General features: G+C 37.6%; 1 protein-coding gene across 1 annotated transcript in view; it reads right to left on the bottom strand.

Moving 5' to 3' along the window:
* Window positions 1-1,743: 1,743 nt before the first annotated feature.
* The window catches only part of COL12A1 (collagen type XII alpha 1 chain), a 99,944-nt gene continuing 78,751 nt past the window's right edge, over window positions 1,744-22,936 (bottom strand). The window contains 13 exon segments of the mRNA XM_061989484.1: window positions 1,744-2,803; window positions 5,186-5,356; window positions 6,384-6,452; window positions 7,525-7,713; window positions 9,216-9,282; window positions 9,396-9,431; window positions 15,718-15,789; window positions 16,886-16,939; window positions 18,163-18,216; window positions 19,555-19,608; window positions 21,244-21,339; window positions 21,843-21,896; window positions 22,740-22,826. Of these exon segments, the coding sequence (XP_061845468.1) occupies window positions 2,622-2,803; window positions 5,186-5,356; window positions 6,384-6,452; window positions 7,525-7,713; window positions 9,216-9,282; window positions 9,396-9,431; window positions 15,718-15,789; window positions 16,886-16,939; window positions 18,163-18,216; window positions 19,555-19,608; window positions 21,244-21,339; window positions 21,843-21,896; window positions 22,740-22,826 (1,185 nt within the window). The 3' untranslated portion in view covers window positions 1,744-2,621.

Genomic DNA, 22,936 nt, shown 5'->3' with positions numbered 1-22,936 from the left:
CAAACGTTGTCACAGAGGTGAAAGGAGTTTGGGGGATTATGGGGATTTTTTAATGAAATCCAATTGCTTATCAGTGCTTACATCAAGTTCAGAGATGGTCACGACTCACACTTCGTAACTCTGTGCCTGTAGGAAGTGTACATCCTAGAGCTCTCACCCATCCTGCAGATCTCTGAGCAGCATTTTGTCATTAAAATGTACTGACTACCAACATTGTTTAAGTTTTATCGAATGTTTAAATATTTCAGGCCACCAGGCAATCAGATAGTAGCATCTCTATTAGGACTGATATTTGATAAAGAGCACAAAGACTACAAGGTGTAGTTGGCAGGCACTGGGTGTATTTTGTGAAAAGTAAAACTTTCTGTTTGGAGGACAGATAGGAATTTTTTAAATGAAAACTATGGACACCTGGTTAAGATTGTCCTAGGGACACACTTAATGGTAGAAAAAAACATATGAGATATCAATGCAAGACGCTGTTATTTTTAACACAATTCAGAGAAAAATTTTAACTGCTTCTTCCAGTTTCTACCAGCATCTCTTTCTCTGCCAGACACATGCATTTTTTTATTGCACATGAAGCTGCAGGACATGTTCCTGATGCTTAACCATCTGTAATTAGAAGGAAACATAAAGAATTAATGGCTTTCATTCTCTTCAAATGTTCCTCAGTTCAGTCCAGAATTATTTTCTTACAGCCTCAAAGGCATATGGCTGTAATCAGGATCATTCTTTGAAATATAATTTGTTTGGATTTCATTTCACTGATAACCAGTCAGGCACGCTATTGAGTTGTTGTATAATTTCCATTTGCAGACACTAAAATTTGTAATATAGCTTCCAGTGCAGAGAAAAATTCAGTGATCAGGGAGCCAATCTGCATGTCTAGCTTCACTGCTGTAACAGATGTCTTACACGATCTTAAGAAATGGCACTGCAGCTTTCCCAATGAAAGCTTTGCTCCAGGTCCTAACACAAAAGCCACTTCTACACAGACTTTACTTAAGATACCATAGATATGAAGGATCACCATCAGTCCACTCTCTCCTCCTCACTTAGCAAGTAACTTCTGCTCCACTGCAGTTTTGTTGTTCTTTTCCAAGTCATCCTTGTCACCATTTCCCGGTAAAGCCACATCACAGCCATCACTATGATCAAATCTTGTGAAGAAACAGATGACCTCCTCAGCAGATACTAGCCAGCTTGTGTATGGTCCCAGTAGGATGGAGCTTCGTAAACACAAGACATCCATTTCCTCAAGGAAGCTATTTGCTAACACTGGACTCAGGGCAGCCATGGCTACAATGGTCACAGCACACAAGGAAGTAAGATTTTGTTTAGCTTTAAGTACACACTGCATCTCAAGTAGTTCCTCAGGTGGAAAGTCTCTCTCTCTCTCTACTACAGCCATCCACCAGAAATCCCCCCAAAACACTGCAACTAAAGCCTTTCTTTCATTTTCTCCACCAAGTGCCTTGCAGACTGAATTTCTTAAATGTCTTACTCATACCTTGCACAGAGGAAGCCTCTCCTGCTTTCATCCACCCACCTCTAGACACCACAGACCAAATACCTGTTTTAAGACTATTCCCATGCTAGTTGATTTTTAGTATCTGGGATCTGCAAACGATTGAGCAAATAACACTGCTAGAACACAGAATACATCGGTCTCATCGTGCCTTCAAAAAACCTGAAGAGACACATATAAATTTTCAGTAGTTTTATTGAAAAATGCCTCTTTCATTTCAGAAATAAATAATATAAGGCAGTGAAATTCACAATTTGCAGTTAAAATATAAAAGCAGCAATTCTATATCCATAGTCTTGCAAACAATTTCCAACTGCTTTTGATAACTAAGAAACATTGTATTCTGAAAAAAAAAATCCATACTAAATATACAACATAAACATGCAATTCCATCTCTGCAGGACTGACTGCAATTTGGCATAAATGTTACTGTGTCTACCTACAAACAAGGAGATTTCAGGCATTATTAAACTGTATCCAGTTGATACAATGTTTTCAGCTACTTAATGTTTGTGGTGTTTAAAGGAGATGTATAAGAGCATTATATGCTCTGCAAAGTGTAACTAAGGATAGAAGAAAATGATGATATTGGAAGGAGAGGGAATTTTGGGGGGCTTTTTTTACTAGATAATGCAAACCTGTGACATGACTGAACTGGAAACATGCATTTGAAAAAGGGAAATGTAGAGCTAAAGCAGATAGACCTTAGGAAACTTGCAGCAGCTCTGTGGTTATTTTTGTTTTGTGGGGTTTTTTTTGTTTTCCTGGTTTTTTTTTTAATTTATTTGTTTTTACATTATTTCAATGAAAAGGCAGCACTGGGATAACTGAATGCACCTATTAACCTGTACTCAGCCAATATAAGCAAAAGTATTTTACAAGCAATACGAAATCTATAGGTACACACGTTGCTATCCCCACATAAGCAAGATACAAAACAGGGGTGCGTCTGATATTAAAAGGCCAGAAAGCTATATTGCAAAAGGAACTATGCACTCTTCCTGTGTGTATCTGCAGATGCAGGCATAGCAAAACCAAAATCCACCAACCAAAAAAAAAAAAAAAGAACCAAAACGAGACGCGGATCTTTTTATGGCTTTGTTTTTGCTTTTCTTGACAGTGATCTTTTCCAGCGCATGTGCTCAGGGTATTCTGGTGAATGCATTTCAACTCCATAGTCCTCATACTCGTCCTCTCTCCTTTCTGATTCCATGGGTATTATAAAGGGTTCACCTTCAGGCTGATAGGGTCCACTTTCAGGCACGTATGGTTCTGGTTGAAAATAGTTGTCCGATTGAACATAATAGTTATCGCATGTCTTTGAATCCACAAATACAATGAAAGTTAGTTTGTCTACATAACGTTAGTCCAATCTTATTTCCATATAATAAATATATAAATTAATAGCTCACTGGGGCTATTTTTTCAGTTTTCTTCATGAACGCTTTTTGGCAGCAAAGTGATAAAAGTTTAAAATTCATTTTGAAAGGCTTTGTATTTATAACACACAAAACATTGCAGGAAGATCCTTAAATTACGTAAGGGACCAATTATTCTAAAACTAAAAACAAAACAAAAAACCCCAAAGCAAGTAAAACAAAAATACTATTTTACAGCTATTTCAATAAATCCAAGCACTGGACTTTATTTTAAACTCCGTAATTAGTAGAAGACATGGAGTGAGTAAAATGAACAGGTGGGGTTGGCACATACTAATTTTCTCTGGGAAAGTAAGTGTAGACATAACTATCACCAGCGGCAATATACAGTACATGTCATTTTCTCGTGCTGTTCCTCGTAACAAAGCGAGTTACAGCTGGTGCTTCAGGAACACCAAAAACTACAGCAAAACAGAAGAAAAATAATTATAAAACTTTGGTATTTATAACTGCAGTTACAGAATCCAACAAGATTACAAATGAAAAAAAAAAGGCACATGCCCTGGTTGAGGCATGTGGGTAACAAGCAACAGACAGGTAGGTTTCATAAGTTGTCAAAGATGTTATTCTGGCATATAGCAAGCAGCAGCAGGCTTTTACGCAAAAGCATCACATGGAGTTGTTAACAGATTTTAGTGGATACGGTCCCATACAAATCATTTACAAGCCACAATTAGTTTACTATTTACATAAGTCATTTCTCATTTACCAGGTTAAATCTGTCCTTTCTAATGGCATTACCTTTACTGGTTAGTAGTTTTATAAGCCTCCTTCACCATCAAGGCTTATGACGGTCTGGGTCTTTTTTTACAAAAGAAAGACTGTCTGGTTTATTATTGAAATGCAACAGGCTTTAACGATTTGACATCACTGTCCTTTATCTCATTCACGAGTTGTGTTAGTAAAAAGAATCTCCGCATTCAATGAGGCCAACATGGTTCAAAAACCATATCCGTGGTGAAATATCCATACGGACTCATTTTCTAATAAGCACGTGCGCAAACATCTCAGAAACAGGATTTTCATGTATTCAAACTGTAAGCAGCACTGGCGACTTAGAAAATGTGTTAGCCGAAACCTGAAATAGGTCAAAGATGATGTTAGTCTTTTAAAAAGTCCATCTGATGTGCAAAAACATACTTTCATCCAACTAAATATGTAACAGTTAAGTCATAGGCATATATTTATATATGTATACATAGCTGCTTACTAGAAAGGAGAACACTGCTGAATCACAGGTACAATTTTCTCTTTCATTTAAATAAGAATTTTGTGTGAGATCTGCAAAACCACCTGGTTTTTTAACCAGCAGCATTGAGTTTTCAAGTGTGTACATATATATATATATATATTTACTTTTTTTTCTTTCCATGGCTACATGCACAATACACTAACAGCAAACTATATTCAACAGCAGTATCACATACACTAACTTTGAGATGTAGCAATGCATATGTATTAATTTGTTAACAATACTGTGGTCCTGCAGGATCCCCATGTTTAAATATATTTAAATCTTTCCAGAGATAAATTCGTGGCCGCTGTGACCCTTTCTTTTGATTCCAGAAGCAGTCTACTGTTTTGAGATACATCACAGAGTGGAAGGCTGATATGACCCAGGGCTAATCAGACTCCATGGTGTTTAACTCGGTACAAACGGTAGGACAGTGATGTTTCTCAGTTGTCTGCACTGTATCACCGAATGGGATTTCCTTTGTGGAAAATTTTTATTTCAGGTATCAATTTTGAATAAATAATCTTGACATTGTTCAAAAAGAGACACACGGAAATTGCCAACCACAGCATTCTTTTTATTTTTCAAGAGAAACATGGAGAATTCAACCTTGTTCTGAAGACGATTGGAAAGGGTGGGGATGGAGGGGGAAAAAAGAAGAAGAAAACAGTCACTTAAATCCTATGAGCAACATTATCGACTACTAATTGTCTATGTTAAAAAAAAAAAAAAAGACTATAATATTTAGCTACTATTTCCAACTAAAAGCAAACCACACATAACAACACAACAAGTAAATCTGCATCCAGGTCCAAATGATTGCTCATACACCTGCACGTTACAGTGAGGAAGATCTGCTCATTGTAACCATTTCCTCCTGATTCAGTATGCCCAGGCTAGCAGGACTGTCTCACGTAAAGCAGCTCAATATGAACAGGCACATCTGTGAAAGCTATTTAAGCCAAGTTGTTCATGACCTACCTGGGAAGCCTTGGCCGTTGTAAGGGATGCTGGCACACTGGGATGAATCACAATATCCTGGTGGCCCCGGGGGACCTCGAATACCCGCATTTCCAGGACGACCTGGTGGCCCTGGTGGTCCTCGTGATCCTGTGGAGCCTGGTGGACCAGTTCTAGATTCTCCTTGTGGACCTAATTTTAGAATTGAAAGGTTGGGAAGTTGTTTTCTATAAGAGCTAGATTGATAAAACAGCTGACATTACTGCTGTCTAGACTACACAGACTGGGCTATGTCTTTGGTGAGAAAACATTTGCACTTTGTTCCTGTATGGGGGTCAACAGAAAGGAAAACAATAGAAAACTAGAAATGTGACTCATCAGTAGTTGCTTCCCTGTGTGTGGCTTATTTAAGAATTTATTTGCAGAACCTGATTTAGTAAGCTTTGAGCCAAGAAAGAAACATCAATGAATTCTCTGGTTTATTTCCCCTCCATGTAAGATACGAAGATCTCAAGGGAAACTACTAGATTAGACAAGCACACTGGATTTCAATTAAAATATAGGAGTACATTAATTCTGCTACCCTGTAGCCCCAGGATAGATGAGGTAATGTTTCTCTTGGAACTGATCTTGTTATGGTTAGCAGAAAAATGAAGCTCCAAGTAACTGGGGCTACAATATGCTGCAAGCATCTTATGGGTCCTGTAATGAAAAGCCATGTTTAGCCTAGTAAACTACAAGCAGAAACAAATGAGGCAGCTGATTTCTGCCAAGGCATCGGGGAAAAAAGTTGCATGACACAAAGACCAAAATCAGCAGTCAAATCCTCTGACTCTAATCTGGTAACTGTGCATGTGGGAGCATTTTGCAGTGTGGGGACCATTTGTAGTTCTGTAATCACAAGTAAAAAAATAGAACTAGATACTGTAAAATTATCATCTGATAATGCTTACGAAAATATCCATCAAATATTTGTACAGTGTATTTTCACGAAATACATTTTCACACAAGCAAGCACGCCAGGTGGGTATATTGCAAAATAAAGATATAATATGCCTATTAACCAGAATCAAATGTCTTGCTAAATGGCCTCTTTCTTTTGTAGGGGTTTCCGGTAAACTCTAAAGCATGTGCATTCACCATATGCTGTCTGGTTCCCTATGAAGAAATGTCTTTTCCTCCTACTTCTCTGTAATTTGATAAAACAAGAAATATTTACCAGGTGGTCCCGGCAAACCTCGTGGTCCTTGAGATCCAGTCCCTCTTTCGCCTTTCTCTCCAGGCATTCCTAACAGAATAAATAAAGAGAAGCAATAAAAACCAAAGGAAGGAAACCACATCAACAAATATTTCTTCATGCTCTTTCACCGATATTAATATTTAGTTCCCATTATTTAATACAACAAAGCTGGTCAATCTTTATTTTGTACAGATGTCCAAATGAGCATTTGTGAAAATAATTTGGATATAAATATACTACTCTAAACATAAAGCAGCATGCAGGGGTAATTTAGTGTGAATAAACTTTCTCAAACATAGACACTGCAAACACCGCAGAACCTTACTATTTTAATTCACAAACAGAAAGGTATTTTCAGGCTTGCACACTTCTGCTATGAAGAATGTTTTACACTTTCATAGACAGTTATGATGAACTAAGTTTAAGGAAGAACAGAACCCAGAAATTCATTCTTGATTTTTTTTCCTAGTATTTTTTAAAGATTCTACTAAAATCCACAGTAGAAAACACATCCATGAGCCTGTGCTACAGTAGAGAAGCTGGAATAAGCAAAAGGCCACAATACAGTATGGTACAGACACTCCATATCATTGCAGTGACCCGAGGCAGCCATACAATAGGTTTACCCATATGCTCAACCTTAGTTCAGATTTGCTTCCTTCTCTCAGAGTATTGTAAAGAGACAAGGATGTAGACCTAATTCTTTCAACTCCTACTTTTTATTCTTGGTAATGACTCATTTACTCTCATAATCGGTGTTCTGTTTTGCAAAGGGTTGTGTTACTCCAAACAGCCTTTCAAGATGTAGCTCTTTAGTGCCAGAAGAGCTCTGAGAACATTCACTTTCCTGGGATATGCTGTGGAAGCCTGAGACAGCAGCCAAAATGTTATACCAACTTGTGCTTCATGAAACATGATCAAGAGAGAGACAGAGGAAAGCACTGATGTAATTATCCTTGTCCTCCAGAACATCACTGTCCCTCAGGCAATCCAACTGACCTAAACAGACTACTTCTAAGTGTGGGCTTCCTAAACTGACATGGGAAAGGGATCAGACTGCTCCTCTGGCCACCTGTGCACTTATGTCCACTGTGAAATACGTGGCTGCCTTGGAACGTACCTCTTTCACCGGGTGGTCCTTGGACCCCAGGAGGTCCTGGGAATCCTGGTCTTCCCCCAGGTCCAGGCTCTCCTCTTGTCCCTGCAGCTCCTGGGGGCCCAGGTGGCCCTGGCGGCCCCGGCTGGTTACGGTTTGAATAATAATCATTCGGAATTTGATTCAGCATTTGATTGAACCGACTCATTTGACCTTCAATTGGAAAGAAAAATGGTTCAATGAACCACATGAAATAAGTGGAAGTCTTTTATCAGAGCAGGAAGGAATAAATTAGGGGTGAACTAGTATAGATGGTTTAGGAAGACTTAACATGAATGTCTGGTAAGTCTGAACAGAAATGGAGGCAGGGGGAAAGAAAGGTAAGGAAGATTCTGGAAGTCAATCACATTAACAAACATTAATTTAAAAGCATTTAAAGTCACAATATAACCTTTTTTTTTACACTACTCTAGCTCTCACAGAGTTCTGATTAGGGCTTGTTTTTCCTTTGAAGAACAGAAAGGACTTGTTACACTTCAAAAAGTGGAGCATAATGTTCTATGTACTTCCAGAGCAAAGTATAAATTTACAAACACAGTATAAATTGCTTATATGTATAATAGCAGCACACCATCTGTGAAGTAGATTTCTCAAGCGTTTAGGATGCATAGGCTTCTACCTATATATCTTCTGCATATAGGAAAATTTCATTTCCAAAGAAAGGTCTCTGAACAAAAGCAACAGCATCCTGAAACTATGCAAGAAAGGAACGCTCAATGAGGGGGCCACCTCTAGCCCTACGTGATTAGTGTAATGTGCCAGTCCTAGCACTAAAATAGCTGAGATAGCACATCCTTATTCATAACCTTAATACATTCATGAATGTACTTTCCTCCCTTTGCAATGGCTGACAAGTAGACATATTTTAAATAGCAGCCATCATAGACATTTTAAAGGACATACTGTCCTCCTCCCTGTGCACAGGCACGCTCAATGATCCAAGAAGTCTGTTTACCTCAGTCAGCATCTACCCTTATTATAGAAACAATATTAAGAACAATTTATGAGCACATTTATCTCTGTCCTCCTCAGCGGATGTACTGATAGCAAAAGCACTGCCTCAGGGACAGAGAGACAGCCTCCAAAGAGACTCTGTAGAACATTAATGGGCTGCAGAGCTGCACTGTGTGGCAGCAGAGGACTGAAATTCAATTTGAAGTCTTTGTCCACATAAATATAACTTCTACTTGCATACCGCAGATGATTCTGAGCACGGTATTTACCCAACACTCATCTGTCTTTTCCTGATAGCAGATTACCTGCAGTGAGTAATCTTTTTCTCACTGATTTCCTTCTCCTGAATATAAGATATGTTAATGAGAAAACATATACTGGTTTTATGACAAAGACGTAGTAATTTTGGACCAGGCTTTTGAAAGGAAAGACACCTTCCTTGTAGAGAGCATTAGACTTGCATATGTATTTACAAAGGTCACGGATTAGTTCACGATCAAGCTATCAATTTGCATCTGGCAAAACTTTAGTAATACAGTTTTTCCACCAAATCACTGGCATTGAACTGCCATCAGATCACTTAGGCTCTTGCTATGCTCTGCAGTCAGCATCTCTCACCTTAAATTTAAACCATTGTTTTCTCTTTTAACAAACAGGATAGTAAATCACTATTGCAAGAAACAAAGACAGAAAAATGTTACCATTTATCAATTGTTCACAGACTTGTCTTGCAACTGCTCGCATCATGTTCTGAGAAGCAATATCACCCTAAATAATCAAAACCAAAACAAGCGTTTTATTAGCAAGTGTCTGTGCTTTTAAAGACATGATGTTTAATTTAAAGAAATCTGAGAAAAACAAAAACTTCAAAGCAGACTTACTCTGTCACCTTTTTCTCCCTTCATTCCAGGTGTACCCTAAAATAAATACAGTAAAAATAAAACAACTGAAGGATTATGTCATTCCACACAACTACAGTTTTGAGACATGGAATTCTAGAATATATTTTGACTCCTTTAAGAAGACAGACCCGGTCCTTCATGTTCTTTATGTCTCAGAGAAGGTGTCAGAAAAGACTGGACAAGCAATGGTCTTTTGTGTATGAGCAAACTGACTGACAGATGCAGAAGGAAAAGATATGAAGGAAAAATCCAAACTATGGCCGAAGAAACTGACGTATTCTGACACTGAGACCACATTGATAATTTGAAAGTTGAATTTCTAACATCACAGTTCTGTAAATGGTGAACGTTATATATGACAGTTTAATATTAAGTCTTAAGACAATTCATCATTAAAGAAGGTAAAGTAGAGTTAATAACACATGTCTAGCAAGGGTAGCTGTCTCCTTGAGCTCTCAAGACCCTGTGTTAAGTGAAAAGGTGCTATGCAATGATGACATATATGATGGAGAAAGATATCAAAATATATCTTAAAGGGCTTATTCTGTTTATAACAATAGCTTCCCTGTTAATTCTCAACATTTCTAGTCTTACAATAGTCCCATAGAAGACTTGGCTTGAACTGCTTTGTAATTATTGACATTGCCAAGAACTAACTTTTGTCTAACAGCAATTTCCATTTGCCTTTGAATACTCTTGCGGTTGTTGTGAGGTTTTTTGGTTTTCAAGAATACTATGTAAGAAGCTACCCAGAAGAGCTGATTCTAAGTATTCTATATGTATGTGTCTATGGCTGGAAAAACATCAGGTATACTGTAAATATGTTTTTAAATGCTCAGACAGAGAGATAGGCATACACAGTCTACTCTGCAAACAAAATCTTGTGTGTGCACATATTTGCATTCCATTGCTAGCAAAGAAAAGCATCAAGAGAGACTAAACCAGGCTTTCCAAAGAAAATGTAATTAAAATGCTTGGTATGATGGATTTTTAAAGATTTTCAGAATGGGCAATCATGATCTCAGAAGGATGTTTATAACTTATTTTGGTCAATTTGACACGACTTTGGCCACAGTAAAAACTGCAGATGCCCATTTGAAATAAGTGGAAATTTAGATACATGATGGTATGTTTCAGCCACTAGATCACCTTTTGAAAAATCTAAAAATCCACAAAGGGTTTTTAAACTATTATTTTAATTTTTAGTTTAAATATAAAAAGGAAACAAAGCTACATTTACTGTAAGATCTGCTTAGGACGCTACCATGAATAGCCCTTCCAATGCTCTTGAACAGTCACTGTGATAAGTACCACATGTGTGCCAAATCCCAAGGCAGTAGAAACAAAACTGGCCAAAACTATGGCTCCTGAAGTCGCCAGCGTGAATTTTACATGTGACTTCAGTAGATGCAGCATAAGGACACTGTTGAGTCCTTTTAAAAATCTATCATAAATTCACCTGCCAAAATGTGCCCAAAGCACACACTGGCTTTGCTAGTTAAGCAAAAAAGGGGCTACCATGAGTTCAAATAGATTTTCACTTGCAGCCTAAAATACTATCTGAATGTGAGGCATATTTCAAACGTGAAAGACCCACAAGGTTGTCTGATGCTCTGCACGGGTCTCCACGTTACACATAAATCCAAAGTATGACTTTTTCACATCGTAGTATTTCTTTAAGGAGTGTGTTTATCACCATTAACAAAGCAAAGGCTAAGTGTGGGCTGCAGCTGTTCTTCATAGCATTCCTACAGTACTCACAATTAATCTCAACAACACGAGACAACAAACCATTCCGTTGAGGTCACAGCGGACACAAATGCGGTGGCACTGCTTCATAGACTTCTATCAAGAGTTTGGGCAAACGAATCCCAGTGGGGTACATCCCCCCCTCTCTGAGCATGTCTGCAGCAGCATTGCACACACCTACACTGTGACATGCCACAGAAAGTGAGGCAGCTCATCTATCATCGAGTTAACTAGTTGGCACATTTGCATCATGCATAACATCATTCACACAAAATTATTGTACAGATTCAGAGGAAAGGTTTAATAAAACAAATGTGTCATAAATGTGCCACTGGAATAGATTATGTCACCAGTGAGATGGTTATTAGTCTGCACACAAAATACCCATCAAACTGATGAATATTCTTTCCCTTCTGTCCTTCACTCATTCATCTATATCTTTTCTTATTCTGCAAAGTCCATAGGAAAAAGATCTGTCTTTTAGTTTTAGCTTAGCACAAAACATGCTGAAACAGACCATGGACTTTTAGGTGCCATAATAACATAAATAAGCTGTAACAATTAAAACCGTCAGGAAAATACGATGTTTCTCTCTGTCACAACATTGCAGTAAATGCTGATGTACTCTGAAACAAATTCAGTTCGACTTCCAATGCAACAGACATTAACATCTCATACATAAACTATCACATGAATCTGAACTATCCATTGAATAGAATTGCAGGTTTTTCACTTGCACAAATCTATAACATGAAAATCTGGGGGACAAGTAATTTGGTGCCTTTTTTTCCTATTTGAAATTTGGCAATTTTTGCTGTTTCTGAAAGCATAACTATTTGAAATTATCTGCTAGGTACATATTTCTAATACCTGCTCATTGTATTCTCATTCTTTCTAAGGCTTTCATAGCACAACCTCAGTGTGTTTTGACCAGAAGCAAATCAAACTTTCTTGTTTATTCACTAGGTAAGTGCAAGCACTAGAAATCAGATTTCTGGCCTACTATCCCAACCATATTCTAATAATTACTTGAAATGCCGTGTTCCAGTTAATTCACTTGCTGGAGCATTCACACACCAGAACTATACATAGAAGAGAAAAAAAATCCAAAACCAGGCAAACTTAAAATGTTCAAATCCTATGTACTTATTCTGGAAATTTTTTCCCAAATGGTAAAAAGCTCTTTAGGGTGTCTTCAGCCACAAGCCATGTTGATAAGACAGGAAGGTGCTCTGGTAATAAAAGCACAACATTGCTCCATAGTATCGCCAACAAAGGTCTCCCAGATAGAAAAAAAAAATGCTGAGAATACTCCTTAGTGATAAGTGATACAAAGCCAATTTCACAATTCATTAATATCAAGTGAGCCTCATTCTTCAATTCATGACCCCACAAAGATACATCATTTCAGCGTTATAATTGGAAACCTATAGTCTATTTCTATTCCACACTAATTTTAAAATTTGGAGATTAGGAGCTGTCTGGCTAACAACAAAGTTCGTTTTCCACCTGGATATTTTAGAAATATGATTCCCAAAAGATAATTGCAATTGCAATCACTGAGTTGCTATTTGCATCTTCCTCCCACTTCGTTATATTCTTCTTAAATTTCAGTTTAGTTTCTCTTAGTAGAAAAAAAAAAAGCTCAATTTAGCCAACTGCTTGCCAGCATTTTGAAAAGCAGCAGCTGCTGCTGACATTCTGTTTTGTTGATATCCTGCAATGAGGGAGTCACTCAGGGTCAATGTGAGGAAAAGATAGTTTATGCTGCATGTGGGATTTTTCTGAGCTGTGGGATGAAGGCTTGGGCTGCAGCAAAGTTCTACAGCTGAAGGAGGACAAAACAAAGGAAGTTTTGCTATTTTTACTTTGAAAGATAATGTGCTCAATTGTTTTTCCCAAAAGTATGTTTGCTACCCACAAAAACCACCAGTTCCTTGCTCCCAAAGCAATGTCTTTTTGAGACTTCATCTAAATGTCCTCATGGATGGATTCAAGATCAGTAAATACATGGCAACATAGAATAGAAAATGCTCAAAATCTGTATTTAACTGAAAAAAAATCACTCGTCTCCATTATGTGTTCAGGATAACCCTCTAAAGGTTTTCACAGTCGATCTGGTCCTGCAGGCATCAGACTAATTGTACCTTTTATATAAAGCATAAATGCCTTGCACCATTTCCTGAGGACCTTCTAGATCACTAAAGTCAGACCCTATTATCATAGAATCTGTTTTATAAACAAGACAGCTCTACCTTAAGACTACTTAGACTGTCCATCTACTATTTTCATTCTCACACCTATAAAACAACAGCACTGGGACTCTTCTCTGATAGTCCAAGATCTTCTCATTACATTTATTCACAGAAAATAGAACCATTTCTTCTTAAGTCAATGTCATCTTCTAGCTTAATGACTCTTTCTTATCCTTGCTGGTTGTTACTCTATGGTATGTGTGCAGACTACTACAAAATTGTCATTCTCTGACAAGACACACGGAGAATTTTAGTCTTCTCTAGGATAGCCAGTGCTCAATTCTCAATAGATTACTGACTCATATGTTCTTACTCTTCCTTTTTTGGTCATTTTGTTACTGTATTGAAAAACCACGTTAAGTTTCTCTTGGAAGTACCCATAAGCAGATTAAAAAGTCAGTTTTCCTACTGCCATGAAAATTAAGATAACACCTCAAGTATCAACTTGTTTTACTCTAAGTACACATCAAAGCAGAGAAATGATACAGTCACATTTGCAGGTAGTCTAACATAACTTAGCTCATTACTGATATTTAACACACTAGGAAACAGCTCCAATTGACCGCATTCACTGGGAAGGTCCTCAAAACACCAAGGTCCCCCATAATCCACATGTAATTATGTATCTTTTGCTGGGGGAGTAACGTTCCTTGCTTTGTAGGTGCTTGTCTTTCACCTGACTTGCGCTGCATAATACCAGCAATAGAGACAGTTCACGTAGAAGGAAAAAATGGCAGAATATGGTTAAAAATTGGCAGCATCTGGTTGAGGCAATGTGTAGTCTCATTATCTTTCTACAGGACAGGACAGGGAGTTACAAATTCAGGCAGGCCTGAACTATGATTCATGACACAGCAAATTGCATTTGGCCATCAGGCTGCACCTTTGGCAATTGTAATATTGGACACAAAAGGAAAGCGGTGAAATTCTGTCCACCACAAGTCTGATAAAACATCTGTGGAAGGTGCAAGCCAGAATTCCTGCTGGGATCTGTTCTAGGAACATAAGAAATGGTAAATACAATGCAGTCTCCCATTACAAGTGTAATAACTGTGGAAAAAAAATGTATTTTTAACTGAAAGAATCTCTTGAGAGCGTAGGAGAACTTACATGTGGTGTTTGGACAAGAGCTGACTGCCTTGCTTTGCTAAAGCACTGAAACTAGGTTTGTAGTCTATTTTCCTTCTATGCACATTATTTACATGTAGAAGATCTTTCCTGATGAATTGAGTCAGCTATTCAGTGTCCCAGGTGAAGGAAATCTCAAATATGCTTGGTAGTTTGAGGCTCACTTGTGAACAAACCACAGCACCTTGTGCCCCAGATACATCTGCCTACTCAAGCATCTGACCTGGCAGGAATAGCATACTAATAATGGATGTGTAAAGGCAGGAAAGCTTCAGAGCTTTCCTAAGACACTCAATGTCCTTTACTGCAAGGAGAAATGGGATTTGTAGGCCTGCAAATACAGACTGAATTCAACTAGTGTATGATAAAATAATGGAGCTTCCAGTGCTCCTGGGAACTTCCACTTCATAACCATCATATAGCTGCCCAGTCTACTATATATTCTTCCAAACTATCCAGCTGTTGCACACACAGTGACATTAAAGCCAGATGGAAAAGTCTGGCTGATAGCCAGACATTAAGTGCAAGCAATAAATGACTTCTTTTTCAATAGCTGTCTTAACTCCTGAATCAAGCATAATTTCTCAGAGATCCTACAAATGAATCAATCAAAATTTCTTCTGAAACTATTGGTGGGAGGCAGAATTTCCTGCTCTTTTTCCCTATTCAAGATACACTTTAAAAGTTTCAGTAGAACCCATGGAAACTATATCCAAATTATTTTGAAATCACATTGTAAAATGCACAAAACATGTGCAAGAGACAAGTGATTCTGCAACATTAACAAAGATTCTCCACCTTCAGCAGTGTACTATTCTCTTACTATACACACACACACATATACACAAATATAAAGACTTTCCAGTCATTTTGCTGACCTAGTTCTTCATGCTTATGCAGTGTAGGAATATATGTCTTGGCAAATAATAGTCTATAATCTTTTGAGTGGAAACCAGAGACCACAATTTCCATCCCAACTATTAAACTTAGGAAAATGGCATACTATAAAAATAAAATAGTTTGAAAAAAAGGCTTGTGGTCTTAGGTCAGCTCCACTGTATTAACCACTGACATAAGTGCAAGACAAGTAGGCAAAACAAGGATAAGTCTCATATTCATCAACAGACTGTAATTTCAAATTTGATACTATAAATGTATCATTATCTTACTGGTGTCCCACGATCTCCTGGCTTCCCTGGTTTTCCACTTGGGCCAGCAACTCCTGGAACTCCTGGGGCACCCTACAGCAGAAGAAATGTAAAGTGAATTGTGGAAATCAACAACTGCCTAAACACTAACAAGAAATGTGGTATTGTATTGAGTGCAAAGCAATACTGAAAATTGTTCCTATCAGAGTTGTTTTTTTTTGTTTTTCCATCAGGTACACATCAGTCTTGAAAACCTTCCTCTGTAAAAACACAGTTTGATTCTTCATGGGAAAGTGTCCTTTTACACAACACTACAGTTTAACAGACCTCTCTGAATCTAAAGATGCAGAGTGTCTACACGGTTTTGGTATCACTCTTAATGATAGGTTCCTAAAGAAGTACAGGACAACTTGGCCTTCTAATTTCACCTAGGAGGCCTGTGATCCATGTTAAGTCCACAAAAAGAAGTCCATAAAAGTCATTCTAGTGATACTAGATAAATATGAACAAAAAAATGTGTTAGGTTCTGTGACGAAAAAGTCATTTGCACACCCACAAAGGAGCATAAGAAAGACAATCATGGTGGAGTGGAGGCATATAATACCCTGCCTTAGTAACTCCTATCTCTGTAAATATACATGATGTGTGTGCTCTGTGTGTATATGCCTACTGGGAATACATCTTCCTTATTACTGGTTGGACCTAGTAACAGGGAGCTCCAGCAACGTATCATTCTTGAGCTGTCTGATATTTTTGTTTAACAACCTTTTCCAATATGGTCTCACAAAATACAAATTAGTAGCTTTTTAAGCAAAAACTAATTCTCACATACTCTTGCCAAGAAAAACTTGTATTAACAGTATTTTCTTTGGTGACTACAAGTAATAAGCTGATTAGTTTCAGTAGACCTAACTGTGCATTGAAATATCATGGCTGAAGAACCAAGTAAACTGGTTCTTCTTTTATTTACACTGGCAGAAAACAGTTTCAAAACCCCTCTTATGAATGTTTACGAATACATGTTTTACACAGCCATCTGTTCACCTTTTACTGAGAGTTTCCCAGATCCATTTAAGATATTTAAGAAAGGATATCTTTCATATTTGATAGAAATTGAAAATGTCAATGTGGTTTTCTCTTGGCTCAGGTCTCTTATTTCAGAGTATATTATAGACAAAATTATATTTACCGCTGGTCCTGGTGGGCCTCTGGGACCTGTGGGACCATCTTTTCCTGTGAAACCCTATTCAAAAACAAAAGCATGATTCGAAATTAATTGAAGGCTGTAGCATGATCAAAATGGTCCTTAAGATTATGTAATTGCAATATTCCTGATTACTACTAGCATGTATCTTAAAATCTATCCACAATGTAAATTATAGAAATAACTACCACAACTAATGCTAGGGAAAGCTGTGGAATAAGCTTCAGCCAATTTAGAAGACGCTCAGTTATTTTTGATTCAATGAAGACTGAAAGAGCCTCAACATTTTTAAGAAAGGGAATCGGTCTTTTATCCTAGAGGACCACGATCTCCCTTTTTGTTGTTCCCTCACTCACAGATCAGCTTAAAAGTCTGGGGTTTCTACTTAAATGAAGAACAGTCTCCCTCTCAAATACTTCCTTTGCCTCTGCAAGAAGATATGCTGAGATATTCCCTTTCAATAACCTAACATAGCATTCACAAATTAACATTGATGGTCCATGGCCCACCAATCCAGTGGTATGTTCTTTGGCAGATAGCTATCAGATGGAGGTCTCTTCATTTCCAGCTATCAACTCCTACTAAAGGACACTAAATGCACATATCAGCTACTCATTTTTACTGTAAAGGTAAGTCATTGCTTTGGTCAGCCCAAAGGTGATATGCCACTATGAGGACAAAAGACATTTCCTCAGTAGACCACAAATTAGAAGAAACTGCAACAACTTCATAATGAAATACCTCTATGCATGTCCATCATGAGGAAGACATTTCAGAATCCCCCATCAAAATAAAAGTCCTTAGCTCCAGATAGTCAAAGGTTAAGGAGCAAATTTGACCTTCACAGTAAGAATGGCACAGATTCCTTATACATATGACATCTCCCATACACTGAGTCAAGCAGAGTTTCAAAGAGATCCCCTGCAGCAGCCACAGTATGTGGAAGACATCAAGGCCAAGTACCTCACCAGAGCCTTGCTCAGTGGACATACTGCTCTATGGCTGCAGATCTTTGAGATCCTACTCATGAAAGTGACCATTGCAAAATTTGCAGAACTTATCTAGCTAGCCTTATGGCTACATGTGGAGGTTTTCACCTCTAGGTTTTTCCAGTCCTTCATTTTTACCTCTCCAGGTAGGATTCTGATAAAAAGACTTCTTTTGAAAAAGCATTAGAAAACAGAAATAAAGGATAAAGAAGGTCAGGGTGGAAACCCTCACATTACTTCATCTTTTCAAAAGATAATCTTGGGGAACCTTACCCTTTCTCCTGGAGGTCCCACTGGGCCAGGTGGACCTGGTAAACCTGGAGTTCCCTAGAGGGAAAAGGAATGATAAACTGTATCCACAACAGAGCAAAATCACTGCTATGCTAATTATTCCATTATATATGCACACGCTGAACTATTTACATGGCTTCAATGTTGGTTTTTTGGCATTTACAAAAATAAAGCAAATCCTTAGGAGAAACTGTTTATTTCATACACATGATACAAGAGTCTTCACCCTCACTCTACTTTTTACTTCAATTTCCTTACCAGATTATAATTCAATTTCACAAATAGTTTTCAGTACTGTTCCCAAAAAAGAGATAACTGGTTTATTGCCTTTACAAGCAAGCACTTACAGATTTCAGATAATCCTTTAACATCTAAAGCTTAGCTGCAGTCATGGATCAAGAGAGTATCTAAAGATTCCTTACTCCCTATTGTCCTATTTTTTTTTACATTTTGCTGTTTTGTTGCACACATTCTAAATTCTCTCTTTCTGTTCCTTGTAGTTTCTGGGTAGAGAATAAATCCTAAAATTAAAAAGGCAGGCTAAATCAGAAGACTCATTCAACCCTCTGTAGGATCATTACCACCATTGTAGGAACTGGATATGGAACAGCCTTGTATCATGTTGTCATCTTCTTCTTCTTTTTACACTAAAATGTAGCACTGATTTCTATTAAATGTATATTATTCAGAATTTTAAGGACTAATAAAACAAGTCAAGAATACAAGGTCCTTTATCCATGACTGGCCTTATCTGATACTTGAAATTAAATCCACAGCACCGTTTAAGCATCTCCCATACAGCCTTTGTATCCCCAGTAAAATCAAGGACAATATAGTAAACAAGGAATATCAGTTACATCACTACTTATGCAGATGTTTTTTTCCCTCAAAATCTAATCTTAGTTTACAATACAAAAGCCTGCAAGTAAGTGAACTTTAATATTTTTTTCTTCTTTCAGAAAGCATCCAACTGATACATTTGACTTCAAAAAGTAGGAAACAAATACAAAATATTACTGAAGAGGGGTTCAGCAAAGGTATGGCAACATTTATTTTAGGAAGACGTTTAACTGTAGGTGGTCAGAAGTTGAGGGACCTTCCTGTATAGTTATCAGTGTACTTGTGCTTTCAAAAATTGTTCAGACAGATATTTGGCTTGACTTAGTACAGCTGTTCTTTCCCTCTTGATGTTTTGAATTGTTTACTATGATTCCTAAATTCCTAAATATAAGATAATTATGTTTCTAAAACTATTGCTTAGGAAGGAATGAGAAGAGCCCATGTCTCCTAGTGATTTCAAAGACAGCTGTCCAGTCACCAGCCTGCATCAGGAATAGTGTAAAATGTTATTATCTTGTCTAATCACCTACTTACCGATCGCCCTGGTAGTCCAGGCTGGCCAGCATCACCTTTCATTCCTTGACGACCCTATAATTTTCATAAATGATTGTTAAAGATTCTGAATTACAGAACAGATCAGAAAAACAATTAGTTTGAGTAAGTGGATACAAAATATTTCCTACAAGGTATCTAAGTTAAGGAATCCCCAAGCCAATTATATATAATGGAATAAATCAAGATAAGTATACCTCTTAACTGAAGCAATATTGATCACCTCGCAAACATTTGCAAATGCAGCATGACTGGTTGACATTATATTAAAAATACAAGTAAGCAGACATTTGAAAGGAGCACACATTTTGATAAGGAAGTAACCTGAATCTTTCAGTACGAGAGGCCGATACCAGTCTTCACAAGCAGGAAAGCATTACATGTTTTTCCCCAACCTCCATTATCTCTCAGCAGGTGAATGGAGCTATGTACACTCACAAAGGGTAAAAGCTGGGTCTTGTTAAACTACCACTATTTTTCTCTAACCCATGGTTTAAAAGGCCCTAAATCAGGACACAAGACACACACTACAGCAGCATAATATAAATGCACTGACTAAACTCACAAGAGCTAAATTTTATGATACAATAGTTATTTTCCACAGTGGCTTCCATGATAGCAACTGTTGATGACACACAGATAATCAAATATTTTGTAAACATAGCCCGTCAATGTGAAATGCAATTGATACAAAAAAGTGAAATTACATGACTCAAAAGCAGTGCTCTAACTTATTGTTAACTAATGAGAAGTTCCACCAATGTTAGTGTTTTCATTTCTCAGAGGTTTGCAAACTGAATGTGACAAAAAAAGGTATCTATCGTATTCCATATGTAAAAGGTTTATATTTGACCTTTCTTGCTGTTTGGCACCTCTAGGTCATCTTGATGAAGTTTTTTCTCCCAGTATATAATAAAAAACCAAAAAGTATCTACACAGGTTAATAAAATCTTTCTATTTTGTCCTTACAAAACAGGTGTACCTAAGGCCTATCTTAAAGCACACCGTGTCTTCCCTCTCTCAAATTACATGACAGAGAAGGTAACTTCCTTTAAAATGAAACAGCATGCAATCAGTCAATACATTCAGAACGTGACAAACAGTCACCTATGCTGTCTGCTATAAAAAATCTGGTGAAGCTTCATCAGTGTTAATAGAGTTACTCTGGTTTTGAAGGCATGTACATGAAATTTAGAAGTACCCTCATATTAAAACGTGTATGTTTTTGCCAAGAAAGCCCTCTGGGAACAAAGGAATGTTTTGTATGACTAGATACAGGTGCCCATTGACTCTGAACTTTCAGCTACCGATTTATACTCAGAAAACAAAGTTGGACATGTAAATCGTGAGAAAGTCTTCAGAGTAATATTGTAGGCTGAATTTTTGATAGTTTTGAGTCCTAGAGCTTGAATGCTTAGAACCTCTATAGAAAAGTGGTAAGACTAAACATGGAGTAGCACAATGTACATTACAATGCTTAGACTGCGTCCCTCTATAGGTATGCCATAAGTACATGTAGCGTTCAGGATAGAAAATGCTACTGTGTATATTTATAATACTACTGCATGGAAGGGAAAAGTTAATGTTAGGGCAAAGCTGCCACCCTCTTCCCAAGAGTACCATCCCCATACTCCACACACATTGCCACCCACGCTCACAATGGCCACTCACCGGTTCACCTGGGATTGACAGTCCATTGGGGCCCTGTGGACCTGGGGGACCTTGAGGGCCAGGAGGACCTGTCTCACCACGAGGACCAGGTGGCCCCTTAAAGCAGAAAATTAAAACAAGATTAAAAATTATAACTTTCTTAGATTTGTAACTGCAAAATTCTTCAGGTTAGACACAAGGTAAATCAGAAGCCTAAAGACACAGTTAATACTTCAGAACAACTGTGGAAATAGTTATTCAAGTGGCATATCCTTTCGTAAGCTATTCTCTGATTCATGTTGGTGGTCTCAGGCCAGTTACAGTGTTAATTAGAAGTATAGCTGTCTCCTCTGTACAGAAGAAAAGACAACAATGCTGCATTAACGGTCAGTGCATGTGCTCTAGTTTCTTGATGTGCAGTCCATGCCTTTGAGGCTACCTATATATAAAGACTGTATATAGATAGTCTCAAATAGATAGGCTGCATAAAATAACATATAGGCATATTTCCAGGTAAGTTTTTAATAGCCATTCTTAGCTCAGCATAGTACTAAGCATATCAATTTTCATGCAGGTAAGCATGTACCAACATTATAGATGCATTCCAGAAAAATACTTACAGATGATCCAGTCAAGCCCCTTTCACCTCTGGGACCTTTTGCACCTGGGCCACCCTAAATTGAATATTTGGAGAGAAAAAGTATTTCATACAAGGAAAGCAAGGGTTCATCATATCTGTGTGCACTACAAATCCTCTACTCCTCTGTGAAAGCCCGAGGTTTTGAAGCATATAGATCACACTGCTAAAGAGAGTATCAGAATAAAAGATGCAATTCAAGCAAACTACATTAATCTTGCCAATTCAGATAATGAAAAAAGTATTGTCATTTTTGTCTCTGCAGATATATACATTCATCAAAGTCAATGGATACCTCTCTAGTAGACTGACAGACAATTTAACTGGGCTTCAGTTTCCTCATGCAGCATTTTTGATAGCGTCAAAGTGAATGATTACTGAGCAGAGAATGATTTGCTTATATGCAGAGCAACTGTTAGGAGCATATTCATTCCATAAATTAGTATCTTTTCACATACCAAAAAAAAAAAAGAGAGTAACTAATTTATTTCCTTGCCAGAGTCAAGAATCTTTCCTTGGAGTAAAATCCTGACTCTGTATTTAGGGAAAATATTTGCAGTCCAATAAAATATCTTGTACATAAAGTGCAAGACAGCTGAGATTGCACCAGATTCTTTCAGCCTATCAAAAAATGAGGAACTATTCACAATGATCACAATGGAAATATGGGAAAAGGATTATTATATTAGCAAGTAGAGTCAGTAAGAGCTTCCCAACTATGTTTTAAAGTAAGATGAATGGGGAATAGATTACCATGATGTTATGGACATGTTGCTACAAACTCTCTGACTGACCTTTGTTTCAAAAAAACCACAGATCAATATAAAACTACTTCCAGAAATTTCAGAATCAGAAAATCTGCCTATTGCAAGTTCCTTACAGCTGGTCCAGGGGGTCCTGGAGGTCCCACACTGTCTTGAGTACAGGTACACGCATTTGGAAGAGCTGGGCATTTTGCTTCATCTCTCTGAAAATTCAAACACAACTATTACTGTCCTCTTAAAGAAAAGTACACAATGGCAGCAAAATAATATCATCAAGATTCCCTATTATCTTGTTTTCAAGTACAAGTAAAAC

The sequence above is a fragment of the Colius striatus genome, chromosome 2 (genome assembly GCF_028858725.1).
Source record: "Colius striatus isolate bColStr4 chromosome 2, bColStr4.1.hap1, whole genome shotgun sequence".
In the NCBI taxonomy this organism is placed as follows: domain Eukaryota; kingdom Metazoa; phylum Chordata; class Aves; order Coliiformes; family Coliidae; genus Colius; species Colius striatus.
This window is presented reverse-complemented; position numbering and strand designations above follow the sequence as displayed.